Source organism: Pezoporus occidentalis, unplaced genomic scaffold (assembly GCF_034315485.1).
Source record: "Pezoporus occidentalis ecotype Australia unplaced genomic scaffold, CSIRO_AGI_Poc_V1 ctg1, whole genome shotgun sequence".
Lineage (NCBI taxonomy): Eukaryota > Metazoa > Chordata > Aves > Psittaciformes > Psittacidae > Pezoporus > Pezoporus occidentalis.
The window spans coordinates 17,594,168-17,609,023 of NW_026912778.1; the positions used below are offsets into that span (position 1 = coordinate 17,594,168).

The following is a 14,856-nucleotide window of genomic DNA, read 5'->3' on the forward strand; positions in this document are numbered from 1 at the left end:
AACCCAGCCAACCCAAAATGCCCTAAACCATTAAACTCTAAAGCTCTAAAAGCTTTTAAAACCACTTTGTTATAAAAATAATGATCCAGGAAATATTTTGTGGTAAGAATATTTTATATTTATATTTTTTTTACACTTTTAACACTTACAAAAACATTCAAACACAAAAAATTAAATAACTTTGGAAGCAGAACAAGTCCTTCTGCCTACACACATACAATAATTCCAAGCTGTTGGCACAAAAAGTAATCCACATTCATAAACCTCTTACTACTATATCAAACATAAGTTAAGTAAATCATAGGCACTAGTTTATCAAATCCATATTTCCACACGTCTGCAGTAAATCTCTAAACACAGAGCCCCGTGATTTCCTGATACAAATAAACTGGTAATGCACAAAGGCTTTCTAGTAAACAAGCAGTCTGTCTTTTCAGGAAGTCATTTGCTGTATTTCAGGGGAGAACAGCAGAGAAAAGAACCCTTAGAAAACTTAAGCTGAACTTACCCAAGTGATGAATTACTTAACTTAAGGAAACGTACACAACAGTTTGATGCAGCCATGGTAACCCCCCCAATATCATCATCTAAACTAACCTTCCAAATTTAAGTCAATCAAGTGTTTGATAAAATCCTCCCATTAAAATTCACCTTTTTCAATGAAGACTGCAGCACTGCGTTCTAAAAATGCTGAAATATTAAAATTCAGGCTCAAGTGAGAACATGTGCATTTGATCTAGTCCTCTCCTCTGCTTAACAGTGACATGAGATACTGACATCCATCACCTGTGCCAGCGGATGCCACAAGGCTAGATCAGTGGTATGTACTGATCTACTGGTGCAAGGTAGTTTCTGTACCCCTGCTGAAAGCTTACTGAATTACAGTATATTTGATACCCCGACTTCAGTCTCAGCACAGATCTTGGTCTGAAGTGTGAAGTCATTCATCAACCCAAAGTTTGCTTGAGTAATCAGAGCTGCAAATTAGTCTCCACTCCTTCCTATTTGGCTTCTTCCAAATCAAGTAGAATCTCATGGCTTTTCATCCAGGAATATGTTAATGCTGGCCTAAAATTCAAGTGCTAGAACTTCAGGGTTAGTTTTCCTCTGAGTGGTTGCAGTCAAAACGCACCAGCAGTTCCAAACTCAGATACTAATGGGGTTGAAGGCTACCTACCATCCAATCCAACTTGTAGTGTTCGTCAGTCATTGCACAAAGGATATACCATTCACATTCTCTTACTTCATTGACTGTACATCCAAAATACTGAAAAAGCTTCAAACAAAATCCCTTGCATTTAACTAGTCCCACCCAATACAACTTTAGTTACAAATGTTTGTATGATGTCTTCCAAAACAGAAAACAATGGTTCAAACGCTAAATATATGAATAAGTTGTCCAGAGCAAAATGTGTTAGAATAAGTCAGAGCCACCAGAGGAATTTAATAGCTTGTAAACAGACATAGCAGTTTTCATACTCTTTTACCGGTAATGTAAGATACACGTAAGGCAAAGTACATATTTAAACACACTTACATGGGCAATATCTTCTGTAAAAATATTTACAGTTTCAAATAAACCAATTTAAGAAATGGATGAAAGTAAAAAAATAGGATACAGAAAACTCCCTCATACCATGGAACATCACCTAAATGAATATCATTTGGCATCAAAAGTCAACTCATTACCTTAAAATTTGTATGTTACAAGTGCATAGTTGTGTTTCCTTCTCCTTAACTATCAGCATTTACAGTTGCTCCAGGCTGCAAGCATAGTGGTATGGTATTAGAACAAATTAACATTGTTACTTGCTCTTTCCTTTGTATGGAAACCTGCCATAAGAAAAAGTTTTCCCCAAATAGTGAGCCATATGTTAAAAATGTGTCTACAATAGCAAAGGCCATCTTTCCTGAGCCAGGAACTTTAAGGTTAGAAAGATTGTACAACTGGTACTAAGCCCTTTTGGCAATCGAATGTATAAGAGCATTTAAAGCTGATAAATCAACATAGGAAAGATGCAATCTATACTATTGCATTTGTATGCGTCTGCTACATTCAAACGTTTAATGTTAATAAAAGCCATGGCTACTGCTTAACTGTTCTGCTTACTCCTCCAGACTAACTTCCAATTCTTTCTAGAGGACATACGTACCACTTTCCCCAAAGAGAATCTCATACAATTGTTAAAAGCAATGTTTCACTAGCACTGTAGCAGTCTGCAATCAGAATACTAGCTCTGATTAACATAGTCTTGTTTCAACAGTACATATTCACGAATCTTCCTGCTGAATTCAAACAGGCTGAAAATGAAGCTTTAGACAATGTAAGTTGACTGTTATCATTGCTGTTTTTCAAGATGGGCATTTCTTTGGCATTCATTAGGTTTTTGCCCAGACATTGGCCACTGTCATAAATGCTCATATTGATACATTTTTAGCAAGCAAGAAAAAAAAACCCGAGAACTGATAGCAATGTAATGCAGACGTGATTGTATGACCACCAAACATCTGATGTTAGATGTCATTAAAGTGCTGCTTTATAATCTCTGTCAGATTGTGCTAATTAGAGACAGAGAGGTCTGGAATTTTTACAAATCCCAAAAGTCACATCTGAACAGTTTGTATAATCAAGCTGTCTTTTAGCCTGGTGAGGAGGCATATATGAGCACTGGAACTTTGCATTAAGCTTTGCAGTTCAGTAGCAGCCATCTTTCCAACTCTCATCTTTCACGTTGCCGTAAGTTTTCGGAGTGGGCAATGACCTAAAATAAAATGAGATATTTTTCAGTTTCATACATAACTGCCAAAGTCACAATACATAAGAATTCAAACATTTCCTAAGTAATTGAAATAGTCACACTTCATTTGTTTGCTTTTCTACAATACAGATTAAGATAAACCCCAAAGTATTTTCAGTTTCAGGTTCTGTGTGTTGTATTTTGGCAACGGCCATGTCAGCTAAACATCTGCATATATAGTCAGAAAACATTTTGCTATTACAAGTTTGTATTCTCACAGAGCAATCTCCCACCACTTAAAAATAGGCTTTTTCTCTCTCTCCCCCAACCCCTGCCATGATGTATAAACAGGGAAATCCTTGTTTAGTTTTATATTTTGCTTATATCAAAACCATGACATGCACAGATAATTCATTATTGCAGTGTGTACAGATACTGCATTACACATTTATAGAAACATTTCGGTTGGAAAAGATGACCTTTAAGATCACCAAGTTCAACTGTTAACCCAGCACTGCCAAGTCCACCACTAAACCATGTCCCTGAGTGCCACATCTACCTGTCCTTTAAATACCTCCAGGGATGGTGACTCAACCACTCCCCTGGGCAGCCTGTTCCAATGTTTGATGCCCCCCCCCCCCTTTTGGTGAAGAAATTTTTCTCAATAACCACTCTAAACCTCCCCTGGCGCAGCTTGAGGCCATTTCCTCTTGTCCTACGTATGTAAACCTTAAAGAAAAAAACAGCTGTGTAAGTGAAGCACTTGTCTATAGACAAGTTGTGATTTGGCCAACCACACTTCGCTACTATTAAGAATTTCCTGTCAGAAACAACTGCTTTTTGTTGCACAAAGTTTCACACTGCTGACAGTGCAGACGCAGGCTGCAAAACAGTCATTACTGTGACAGTCACTTGTCATTCCCCTGCCCAGCATTCACTGCAGAACAGAACTCTTCCACTTTGCTACTGACAGCTGTTCTATCCTTTTTACAATACTGGAGACAAACAGTTAATCCTTTCTGTTTATGGAGATATTTCTCAGGGGTGACTGCTTCTTTCTGTCAGCTGGCTTCCACTTGACACCTCCAGTGAAAATCCACATTAGTATGGCATTAAGAGCACATACTCTAAATGATGCATCGCTTCTTCTGATTCTTGTGAAGACGTATCCTGGGAAAGGGGACATATCCATGTAGCCTTTTCAGTTAATACTTGGTCTGTTTTGTGGTTGTTCTCCAAAACACTCTGACATTAAGCAACTTTACAGCTGGGTGCTAGCACAGAGGTTATGTTTAAGCTGAAAATTCTGCTTTGTCCTGTGGGTTAATTGCACTGATTTTTAAGCTTAGCAAATGCTAAGGATGCCATCTCTGTCCTCATGTGTCTTCCTTCGTAATGTTTCTACCTATACAAGAACTCACTATGGTCCACTTCCTGACTTACAGATTACAATAGGAAAATAGTTCTGACTTCAGAATGTGTCACTCAGTGGTACAAATGAATTTTCACTTGCCAGCTAGATTTTGTAACGTTTTACCACATGCAAATTCTTACTGCCTTCTCAGACCACATTAAACCACTTTATTTACTTAGTTCAGTATCTTTTATTATTCATTTTACTTTCACCCTCTAATTCAAGAATCTGTCACTCAGTTTTGAGAACTAATTTTTCAAAAATAGTTTTGAAGCTCAGGAAAATACTTCATGCGGCGGTCTCCATTTCCATTCTGAAGACCATGAGATCAAAGTAAGAACTGCAGGAAGGAGTAGCACAAATACACAACGTACAAAATTCATTATGAAAATATCAAGCTAAGACTGCCTGTCACATACTCACCTGCGAATAGGCTGTGCAAGTTTGCTGCGAGGCACTGGGATGCCCCCTGCAGAAGGGGCACTGGGTCTGGGCAAGCCACTCCTCATCCCTGCTGTCCCTGCCGGTCTGGTAAGAGTAGTACTGTTAATACTGCTGGCAGGGCTTGGCAAGCCTGAACTCTGCGCTGCAAGAGGCCCTGGTGAAGAACTACTGTGTGTCAGCTGCGTGGCTTCTGGAGAAGCACCTGAACCAGGTCCATGGTTACTAAATGCTTTCACTGGTTGTCGGAGAGCTAGGGGAGATGGTGCTGCAGGTGAGCGGAATTTACTTGAAGGTGGTACTGGAAAATAAAATACATTTGTTACTTTCACGCTTCAGTTACATTGTAACAGAAATTAAACCTAGGAAATTACTTTGTGAATATTCAAACAATATGGAATGTATAATGGAATACAGCCAATCAAGCAGCAATGAGAAACAGGAATTCAGATGTCCTCTTTGTCATGTGTTTTTGATATCATAACTCTAATGCCTCACATGCTTACTACAAATATTTATCTGGATTTATAAGTAATACTAGTAAGCCTCTTAACGTTCCATCAGTCAAGTCAAAACAGAGGAGAAAGTATTTGTTAACTACTTCTGAAGCATGGGAACCTAATTCCCATTCCTGAAAGAACACGTTGAAGAATACAGTATTCTAGTGTGATACAGTCTTTAAATAGATTCAAAGCACGTATCAGTCTTCAATGACAAAATTCTGAGTGCAGAGCACCTTGTTTTTTCTTTTATGATGTTCTTTTAACCTAATCCATTGAATTGGCATTCACCTAAAGACATGGTCAAGGTCCAGATTTATTGGCTGATGGGAAAAAAGAAAAAGATAGGGTCAGCCAAACCCCAGCACCAGGAAGATTAAGATGCTGCTATGAAACGTAAATCAGACAACTAAAACAGTTTATAGCCTTTCTCTTCTTACAGACATTATCCAAATTATCTGTATAACTAACATCTGTATGCAAATACTTTCTATCTGAGTTAGTATTTAAGGTCTTCATCAAGTCCTTTCTGGGAAAGGTTAGTAAGCTGGAATATTCAACAGTTCTTTGATAATGCCAAACCTTAAGCAAAATTCTTCACAAGTATGAGAAATCTGTTCAAATTACGCATAAAGTAACACTAAACAGAATGCTTAAACTAATCCCTCATCTTAATACAAATGGAATTTCATCAGCTTTTCCAACTGACTAGCATCAGTCAGTAACAGTCAACATAGGACAATCACAAAAGTAAAACAAAATCATATTTACATTTAGTGAATTTGCATGAATTATTGTTTCCTCCACTAAATAAACGTTTTCTATACAGAGACCAAAGTTGTGTCCTCTTTGACAGATGCCGTACATAAGGTGGTCCTTCACACAGCTTTTATTATCATTTTACAAGGTAGATCTACTAAGAACATAAGGACAGGAGTAATGACAGGAACATGGCATCCTAAATGGTGTACAGAGGAAGTGGTAGTTTTCAGGTTGTATTTTGAAGCCATTTCTTTCCCTGTATGTGCCTCATTACAGATGTGAACTGGATTTGATTCCTTTCTTGATTATCCCAGAGAGCCTTTCCACTGACAGCAATATCAAACAGAGCATGAAGCTGCTCATGGGAAAAGCTGACAAAAAAGGTGGCAGACATGTCAACAACACATGGCAGTTGGTAAGCAGAGGAGAATAAATAAAAACCTTGGTGTCAAGCCAAAGGATGGATTAAGGAAAGCATTAACAACAGAATGACTGGACAAGAGCAGCAGCAAAGACCTCCTAGGACTAAAATAGATTACATACTAGAAATTTTTAAAACGTGATCTTGCCTGTAACATTGGTGCAATTGAATCTGCACAGTTTCCAAGTGATTTTACAGTGTAAACATAGGGAGCTTTTATCACTAAACTTCTCATTAGAACACTTGCCTGGAACATAAACACAGCATCATGTTAGCAACTGTCTAACAGAGCAATTCCAGTGTATAAAAAGTGAATACAGCTTTGGGCCTCTTACAGGCACAAGAAGGAAAAGAGTTTTAGGTACAGAAAATAAGCAATGAAAAGTTGTAACTGAAGAAAGCACGTCACATTTCCAGTGAAAATAAGCAGTCACTAAATAAATCCTCTCCATTCTCTCCAGTCTTCTGTTGACCATATTTTACCATACTTCCAGCTTGCACTGTCAATTCATAAAATGCTTCCTGTCAGCACAGCACTGCAGACATTGCCAAGAGCTGTATTCATTCTTATACATAAATGAATGAATTGTCTTCCAATGCACTGTGATCGCCAAAGCAGTCCACATGATGCAATCTCTGGCAAACTGCCTAATAATTAAGCTGTACATATAAAGGATTTTGTCTTAGAGCAGTTTTGGATATTTAATAAAACTGTTTGGTCTATTTGTAAGACAGGATCACAAAGAGTGAGGTACTACGACAGTCAAAGGCTATTTGATAACTATACCATGTGAAGTATTGAGCTGATCCACATTTAATAAAAAACCACAAACATGCAAGGGTTAACAACTTTACACAACTCCCATCTCCTTAGAAACTAAACAACTGAACCAAATACAATTAAGACATCTCACAACAGTTAAAATAAATGGCATTGTGTAGTCATGACATTTAGATCTCCCACCCTTCTTGGATTCTTCACTGGAATGTGTGCAGGGAGCAAGAGGTCCCTCTCTGGCAAAGTAGGATGCTGCGAAGCTACAGTCTTATCTGGCTTGCACCCCCAGGCCAGCTGGTGCATACCAACTTGAAACCAAAATCTATTCTAATGCAGTTGTTAAATCATAACCAGTGTGATGAGATGATTCAGACCGACACAAAAGAACAGATGAGGTAAAATGATGGGAACCAATAAACTGTTCTGTCATCACAGTACAGGAAAGACATGGACCTGTTGGAACAGGGCCACAGAAATTACCAGATGGATGGAATACCTCTCCTGTGAAAGCAAACTGAGAGGGTGAGGCTGTTCAGTCTGGAGAAGAGAAGGCTCCAGTGAAAGCTTACTGATGTCTTTCAGCACCTAAAGTGGCTTGGAAGAAAGACAGGGACAGACTTTTTGGTAGGGCATATAGTGTTAGGACCAGGGGCAATGGTTTTAAACTAAAAGAGTGCAGATTCAGACTAAATACAAGGAAGAAATTCCTTACAATGAGGGTGGTGAAACACCGGAACAGGTTGACCTGAGAGGTGGTGGATGCCCCATCCTTGGAAATATTCAAGGCTAGGTCAGATGGGGCTTTGAGCAACCTCATCTAGCTGGAGATGTCCTTGCCCATTGCAGGGGGGGTGGATTAGCTGACCCAAAGCATTCCATGATTTTGTGATCTGACTGATACTGGATTGCTGTATAAGCCTTAACAAATCTGTTACAGTGAGGTAAATAGTTATCTAAATGTATTCTGAACTGTTTTACACAAAATGATAACAAAATAAAAGCCACAGTGTGTGTGAAAGGGGTCAGGCTCTGTATTTTAAAAAGCTAACACCAACTGCTGCTCATAGTTGTTTATTATTCTGAAACAAAAGTCTTGTTTCATTACTGCATAATGCTCCTATACTCATGAGACCCAGATCAAAAGCAAGAAAATGAACACAGTCAAGGACTATAAAATAGCAACTGAAAAGAACATGCTGAACCTTCATTTACAGTGACGAATGATAGCAACTGGATGTAAACTGGAATATGTAACTGGAAGTGCAACATGATCTGTTCCTCATTCTCTAAGGTTAAATAAAATTTTAGAAGTAACAGAAGTTAATTTTCTGTACATTTCCATAGCTCTAGCCTATGCCATTGATATAGTAAGTGTCCCACACATCCCGTTGAAAGTGAAGGCACGGCCAACTGGAAAGACAGCACAGAAAGCTTTGCAGAGGAATTGAGATGGTGGTCTTATGCCAAAGCAGAACATTCAAGAGAACTTTTCTATATTTGGTATGGAGTATTATGAAGACTGTTAGAGACTTCCTATTAAGCTGTGTGAATATGTGTCAAAGTCATTATAATTTGCTCAGACTTTCTGCATGGAATGAACTTGACTCAAAAAGGTAAGTGTTATTAAACTATGGAGAAACATAGGCATTGCGTTGGCTGCCCTCAGTATCTGCACAAAGGACTTAACAATCCTTAAAAGATTATAGCATATAGAGGGCTTATGAAGTGGTCTCAGGCGAAACATTATCTTTAAAATGAGACCTTCTAGATTATAATAAACAGGACCAATTATCTTTGAAACCAAAATAATGAGCTATTTCATCTTCGTAGTGAAATCAAGGCAGTGTTGCATACAAGACTGCCAGAACTTCTTAAAAATCAGTTAAAATTTGTCTAATAGGATTAGAGGCTCAATATTTATAGTCTTCTTCTCAAAAAAAGCCAACTTCAGCTGTTTGCAAACTGAAATATTCCCTGCATTAGTTTCTAATTGCTTGAGACAAAACCCAAACATCTAAATCACCGTATGCTGGGGTTAATCTTCCCGTTTTGAGAGGCAAAGAGAAAGCACAAGCATGTGTGCATGTATGTGCAAACCAAGTTGACATTCCATGCTCATCTTCTCAAGGATAAACACATTAGCTTTTGTTTCCAGCACAAAGGATGGAGATGATATTCTCACTTGCCTGCATGTTTTTGCACAATCAAAAAATTAATAATTTTTACAACTTGTTTTAAAAAATGTATTTTAGCATTAAAAAAAAAATAAAAATCCAAACACCACCAACTATCAAAAGGAGTGTGACCCAGCAGGTTGAAGGAGGTGATCCTGCCCCTCTACTCTGCTCCTCTCATGAGGCCTCACTTGGAGTATTGTGTGCAGTTCTGGTGTCCTCAACATAAAAAGGTCATGAAACTGTTGGAACAAGTCCAGAGGAGGGCCATGAGGATGATCAGGGGAATGGAGCAGCTGTCGTATGAAGATAGGCTGAGGAAGTTGGGGCTGTTCAGCCTGGAGAAGAGAAGGCTGTGTGGAGACCTCAAGGCAGCCTTCCAGTATCTGAAGGGGGACTATAGGGATGCTGGGGAGGGACTCCTCATTAGGGACTGTAGTGGTAGGACAAGGGGTAATGGGTTAAAACTTAAACAGGGGAAGTTTAGATTGGATATAAGGAAGAAATTCTTTTCTGTGAGGGTGGTGAGGCACTGGAATGGGTTATCCAAGGAAGTTGTGAATGCTCCATCCCTGGCGGTGTTCAAGGACAGGTTGCACAGAGCCTTGGGTGGCATGTTTTAAGTGTGAGGTGTCCCTGCCCATGGCATGAGGGGGGTGGAACTAGATGATCTTAAGGTCCTTTCCAACCATAACTATTCTATGATTCTAACTTTCCAAACGTCCAATGTTCACATCCAAATGGATATGGATTTGGGAGTCTAATTTTCTAATCCAGATTTCCTGATTCGCACTTGAAGTCACCAGTGCAGGGTTGCATTTTTAATGTTTAGACCAATAAAATTAACTTTCATACAGCAAGGATCACTTCGTTAATCCCAACATACAATAGCAATTTTATTAATCTAGATTATGTGAAGTTTAATGCAGGTGAATCATTATCTGAGATTGCTGGAGCTTGATAAGAGGTTGTTAAGTTAATTACCTCCTTTTGTAGATGGCGTTTGAAGAAACTGTTTGGTTTTGAAGGCAGCACGAGGCAAACTTTTCTGCCTTTGCAGAGCTGTTGAAAGACAAGAAGTGTTATATTTGTCTAAGGAGAAGAAAACTAAATTTACTGGGAATTTCAGAATTGCATCCACTCGTGAGGCATCAAGGAACAGAGTGAGTGAAACACTCAAAAAGCTGCTGGGGTTTAAGTGGTGCTTGCTCTTAATGGCAAAGAGTTATAGAGGAGCGTATCAGAAACTTTGCAGTGCAAAATGAGCAGATTCCATAAGAGTAAAGCTTCTTGCAGGGCAAAAAGCCCAGAAAGGCAAAAAAATTAATACACTGAAGGGAGACCAAGCCACCTAGCAAACATGCTACAGCAATGAGTGCAAGATTAGATACTAACTTGAAAATTAAACTGTCATATCTGACCTAGCAAAACTAGTGGTTTTTTTTAAAGATTAAAAAAATATGCAAAACCACAAATCTTTGTCTAGATGTGATTATCATAGAAACAAATGGTTATTTTTTCAGTTATGAAAACGTAAGACATTTTGAGGTCTGTTCTTTTCCTCTTCAAAAGCATATGCAAAAGGACTCTGACATAATGCTAAAATTTGTCATCTGCCGGCATGCAGACAGCATGACAGAAATTGTTTTTATTGCTTCTTTGCTCTTTTATCCTGCCTTTTTTCTAGTAATGTTCAACGACTGATACTGCCTTGAAATGATCTCATTATCAAATCAGTTATCAAGAGAGAAGCCAATGATCCAAGAGCTGTAGAATCTTGGTAAAGAGAGAACTGCCTATTGCCAGAAGGAACACATCAACACAGCGTATTTTCACCGCAGCGTATTTAAGCGGTGGGAAGGAGGAAAGTAGTCAATGAAAATACAGCTTTGCCTACACAAAAGCTTTTTACAATGATAATGTATGAATAAACATCTTTGTTCACCCCAGTGAATAGTTTTATACCAGCATAAAGCTTTTTACACTAGCAAGTCTTATTTCCACAGTGAGAAGGAAGAAAGATGGGGGAACAGCTGTGCATAAAGATCCTGATCCTGAGTAAGGAAGATCAATAATCCTATCACCAACTGCTGAATATCACTATAAAGAAGGTAGGGGAAGAACAACTGGTGTCCTGTCAATATTAGTTAATTCTTTTCTAAACTTGATAGCATGTAATAATTGCCATCACCTTTCCTGTCCTTCAGGCAGTGCAAAATTCACAATATTTTCTGGAATATAAAAGAAGTTCATCATATGTTTTACCTTCATTCTGAAAACATGACTAGTGGTCATATTTTTAGTCTTAACCAACATGATAAAATGCTGCCTGTGGCTATTAAGAAAAAAAACCTATAAATTTCTTCTAAGGCATACCCATGAACAGCCAATTAAACACAGTAAGATGTTTAAAAGTGAGCACAATTCCTAGGAATTTAGTGAGGCAGACCAGTGGCCAGAGTGTTTCTGTTCACAAGTATTCCATTATACCTTTTTTTACTGAATCAGTGTTTTGTTATACCACACAAAATGAAGAACAGCTTCTTTCCTCATATTTATGATCTTGAATTTAGTTTGCCCTAATTCATTCAGTTATGTTTAAATACTCTGCTGTACATGACACTAAGTTTTTTTCCCCCATCATTATTTACACTACTTGCAAGTCAGAGATGTGGAATGACATAGAAAGGATTTTAAATATCAAATTCCTTCCTTCTAAATGGAGACTCCAGGAAATAGAGACTTGATAGCTAAACAATTCTGTGCACTGAATCACTGAGAACTCCAGGCTGCACAACTTGAGCAATGCTGAGGAAACATGCAGTTTGAGACAAGCGTGGAGCGCATGCTTATCCACACTATTGCTGCTCTTTAAGTGCTCTGTATGCTAGTACATTACCTGTCACAAATGCTCAATACATGTAGTTACATTTACTTCTGATCAACTGAAACAGAATCCTCAGTTTCCTCAAAACATACATTTTCTTCTTTTACACGCGAAGCAGCTGGATCTTGGCAAGCAGACTAGTTACTGAGCAGTCTGAAGTCTACAGCTTAGCTCTTCGAAAAAGTATTATATTTAGCTCTGCTTAAAAATTTAACATCCATGTGCTAATAGTGCCAAGTAAGCACAAAAGCATCACACGCGCTATTTGCTGTAAAGCACGTAGATCCTATGTGGAAGGCACCCTAGAAGTTTTACAGTTTTCCCTATGTGGTATAGGACCCAAATACAGAGACTTCCTGTCACTCTAACACTTTTAAAAGATAATACTTGTTTTCCAAGGAATAAGTATTTTATCTTCCAGTGTTTTAAGGTGAAATATTTACTAGCTTTTGTATTAAAAAAGTACCTTCTACATAATGGCATGGAGAACTGGATGTAAGGGAAGGTTCTAATAGTTACAACTGCTATTTAATTCACTCTCTTAAAAAAGAATTTTAATTTTTCACCATATTAAAGCTAAAACTTAAAATAACAAATGTTTTCATGTTTTACAGTTGTACCTCTGAATGTATTTATAAGTCTTCCCTCTACTCTTTAAGCATGTACGATTTGCCCATGTAACCATAACAGGAACTGGCTTTTCAGAAACTTACTGGATTCCTAACTCATTTTTGAATGCCAGCAACCATAGCAAGTTCAGTATTGCAGCCACAGCAAATGTGCAAATAAATTATGAACAGCAGATCTTTGGCAAGGAGAAAGTAGTGACGTCAGGTGGCAAGCCAGCATCCTTGCAAATGTAAGCTCATGCAAAACTAGCAGGTGTATGAGGAAGCTTCAAATCCCAAGAGCCAGAAGTCATTGCCACGGGAAAACAAAGATTTGCTGCAATTTAACAACGCTTTGCGCAAGATGACAAAATATAAAATCAATGAAACAAAAAATAACCAACAAGGAGGACACAATTCTGGATATTTTTATACAATGTACAGTTGTGCAGAATTCTTTTTAATCCAGACTAAGCAAAGATACTTACTCATTGACTTCATACACAAACCGTTTTACGATTGTCAATAGCAAGACTCTGACAAACATCTGTAAGAGCAGGGAAACTGTAAAAGCTAGAAATCTGGGCTTTATTAGTGATACTTAACTTACACTTAAATGTAAGTTGGTCTACAATGGTTCACATCTGGTGAAAGATTTTATGAAAGGCAAGCAAATTTACCTAATAATTTCTGAGATTCTCAGTGCATCCACAAATTGAAAAGAATTATATATGTATAAACATAAATCACACTACTTTGGCTCCTGCAATTAACTCACTAAATACCAAATACTGAGATTTCTGTCTGACCTTTCCATAAAGTTTCACTGTGAATATATGTTTTAATACCAGAAATAGCCTTCCAGCAAGCTAAGCTGCCCTCTGTTCTCTTCTCCCATTCCCAGTTCACTCGATTTTACAATTCGCAAAGATTTTAACTAAAAATATTTTTCCTTCATTTTCTTTCAAACGATTTTGACTAATCTTCCTATCACAAAAATTACACAGTTAGAAGAGCTGCTGTTCAACTGGTCTGAGTGCTTTATAGTTTGATAAGCCTGCCTAACAGATAACAGTCCTGCATTGGAACTATACATGTGCCCTTTCTGTTGTAAATCCCACATAATGAGTGTTTGTGAATAGTGGCAGAAGAGGGCAAGAGGAAAGGATGCTGGATAACCTGTATGAGCAGTCACTAGGTCACACTAACTTCTTTGGCTACACACTTGTGACTGATACCTCATCTAAGCCACTAGAAAGGTAGAAATTTTGTATTCTTTGGCATGGTCTGTATTCCTTATTCTGTATTTAACTGTATGTGGTTGCATTAACATGCTGTTATGAAAGGACCAGTTAATAAAGCCAACTAGGTATGCCAGTATGCCCTTACTACCGAATGGGTAAAAACCCTATTTCGTTTCATTCACAAATATTATCTTACATTTCCAGTCAAATATTTATATTACTGATGAGCTTTTATCACAGATCTTTCATAGTTCAAAGCTCTACGCATAATAATATTCATAATGTTTTCTTCCTTTGAAAATGTCACATAAGGTTATTAAATTCTGAAACTTGTTTTAAAATAAAAGTCAGGAAACATTTAAACAATAGGAACTGGCAATATTGACATATAAAGAAGCACTGAAGATGTTTCTTTGCTTTGGTTTCTTTAAGGTCACCATTTTCAAGAGACTTGTGAGATCAGCAGCATTCTCCTGTCAACAGTTCCCTTTCGGGCAAGCAGCCAGTAGCCCAGGAATGGGCTGATTTGTTTCATGGGACACACATTCATCCAAGCATTTTCTAAGGAGCAATCGTCTCTTTAAAAAAAATAAAAAAAACCTGCAACTGAATATAATTTCCAGGTGACAAAAGAAAAGAAGAAACTGAAGAACAAAGGTTAAACTGGCATCTTTTTTTTCAGGTCAGGTTTCATTAGTTAAAAAAAAAAAACAGCAATAAATATCATCTAGGTACTATTTTAATGGCCTAGTAAGTTTCTGTAGTCTGAAAACAAAATTCAACACAACAGAGCATTATACCTTCAGTAAATCACATAAAACAAATGGTTTCTGACATGTCTAGCTACTGTATTTATACTCTATAGTACTTCTACATATATTTTTAGGAA

General features: G+C 37.8%; 1 protein-coding gene across 2 annotated transcripts in view; it reads right to left on the reverse strand.

Moving 5' to 3' along the window:
• Positions 1-95: 95 nt before the first annotated feature.
• Positions 96-14,856, reverse strand: part of SLAIN2 (SLAIN motif family member 2) — a 35,893-nt gene continuing 21,132 nt past the window's right edge. The window contains exons 7-9 of one of the 2 annotated variants that reach the window (XM_062607133.1): positions 10,213-10,290; positions 4,576-4,894; positions 96-2,762 (exon numbers count right to left, since the gene is read on the reverse strand). In XM_062607133.1, the coding sequence (XP_062463117.1) occupies positions 2,696-2,762; positions 4,576-4,894; positions 10,213-10,290 (464 nt within the window). In that variant the 3' untranslated portion in view covers positions 96-2,695. The remainder of the gene's footprint in view (positions 2,763-4,575; positions 4,895-10,212; positions 10,291-14,856) is intronic. The other variant, XM_062607139.1, reaches the window with a different exon arrangement.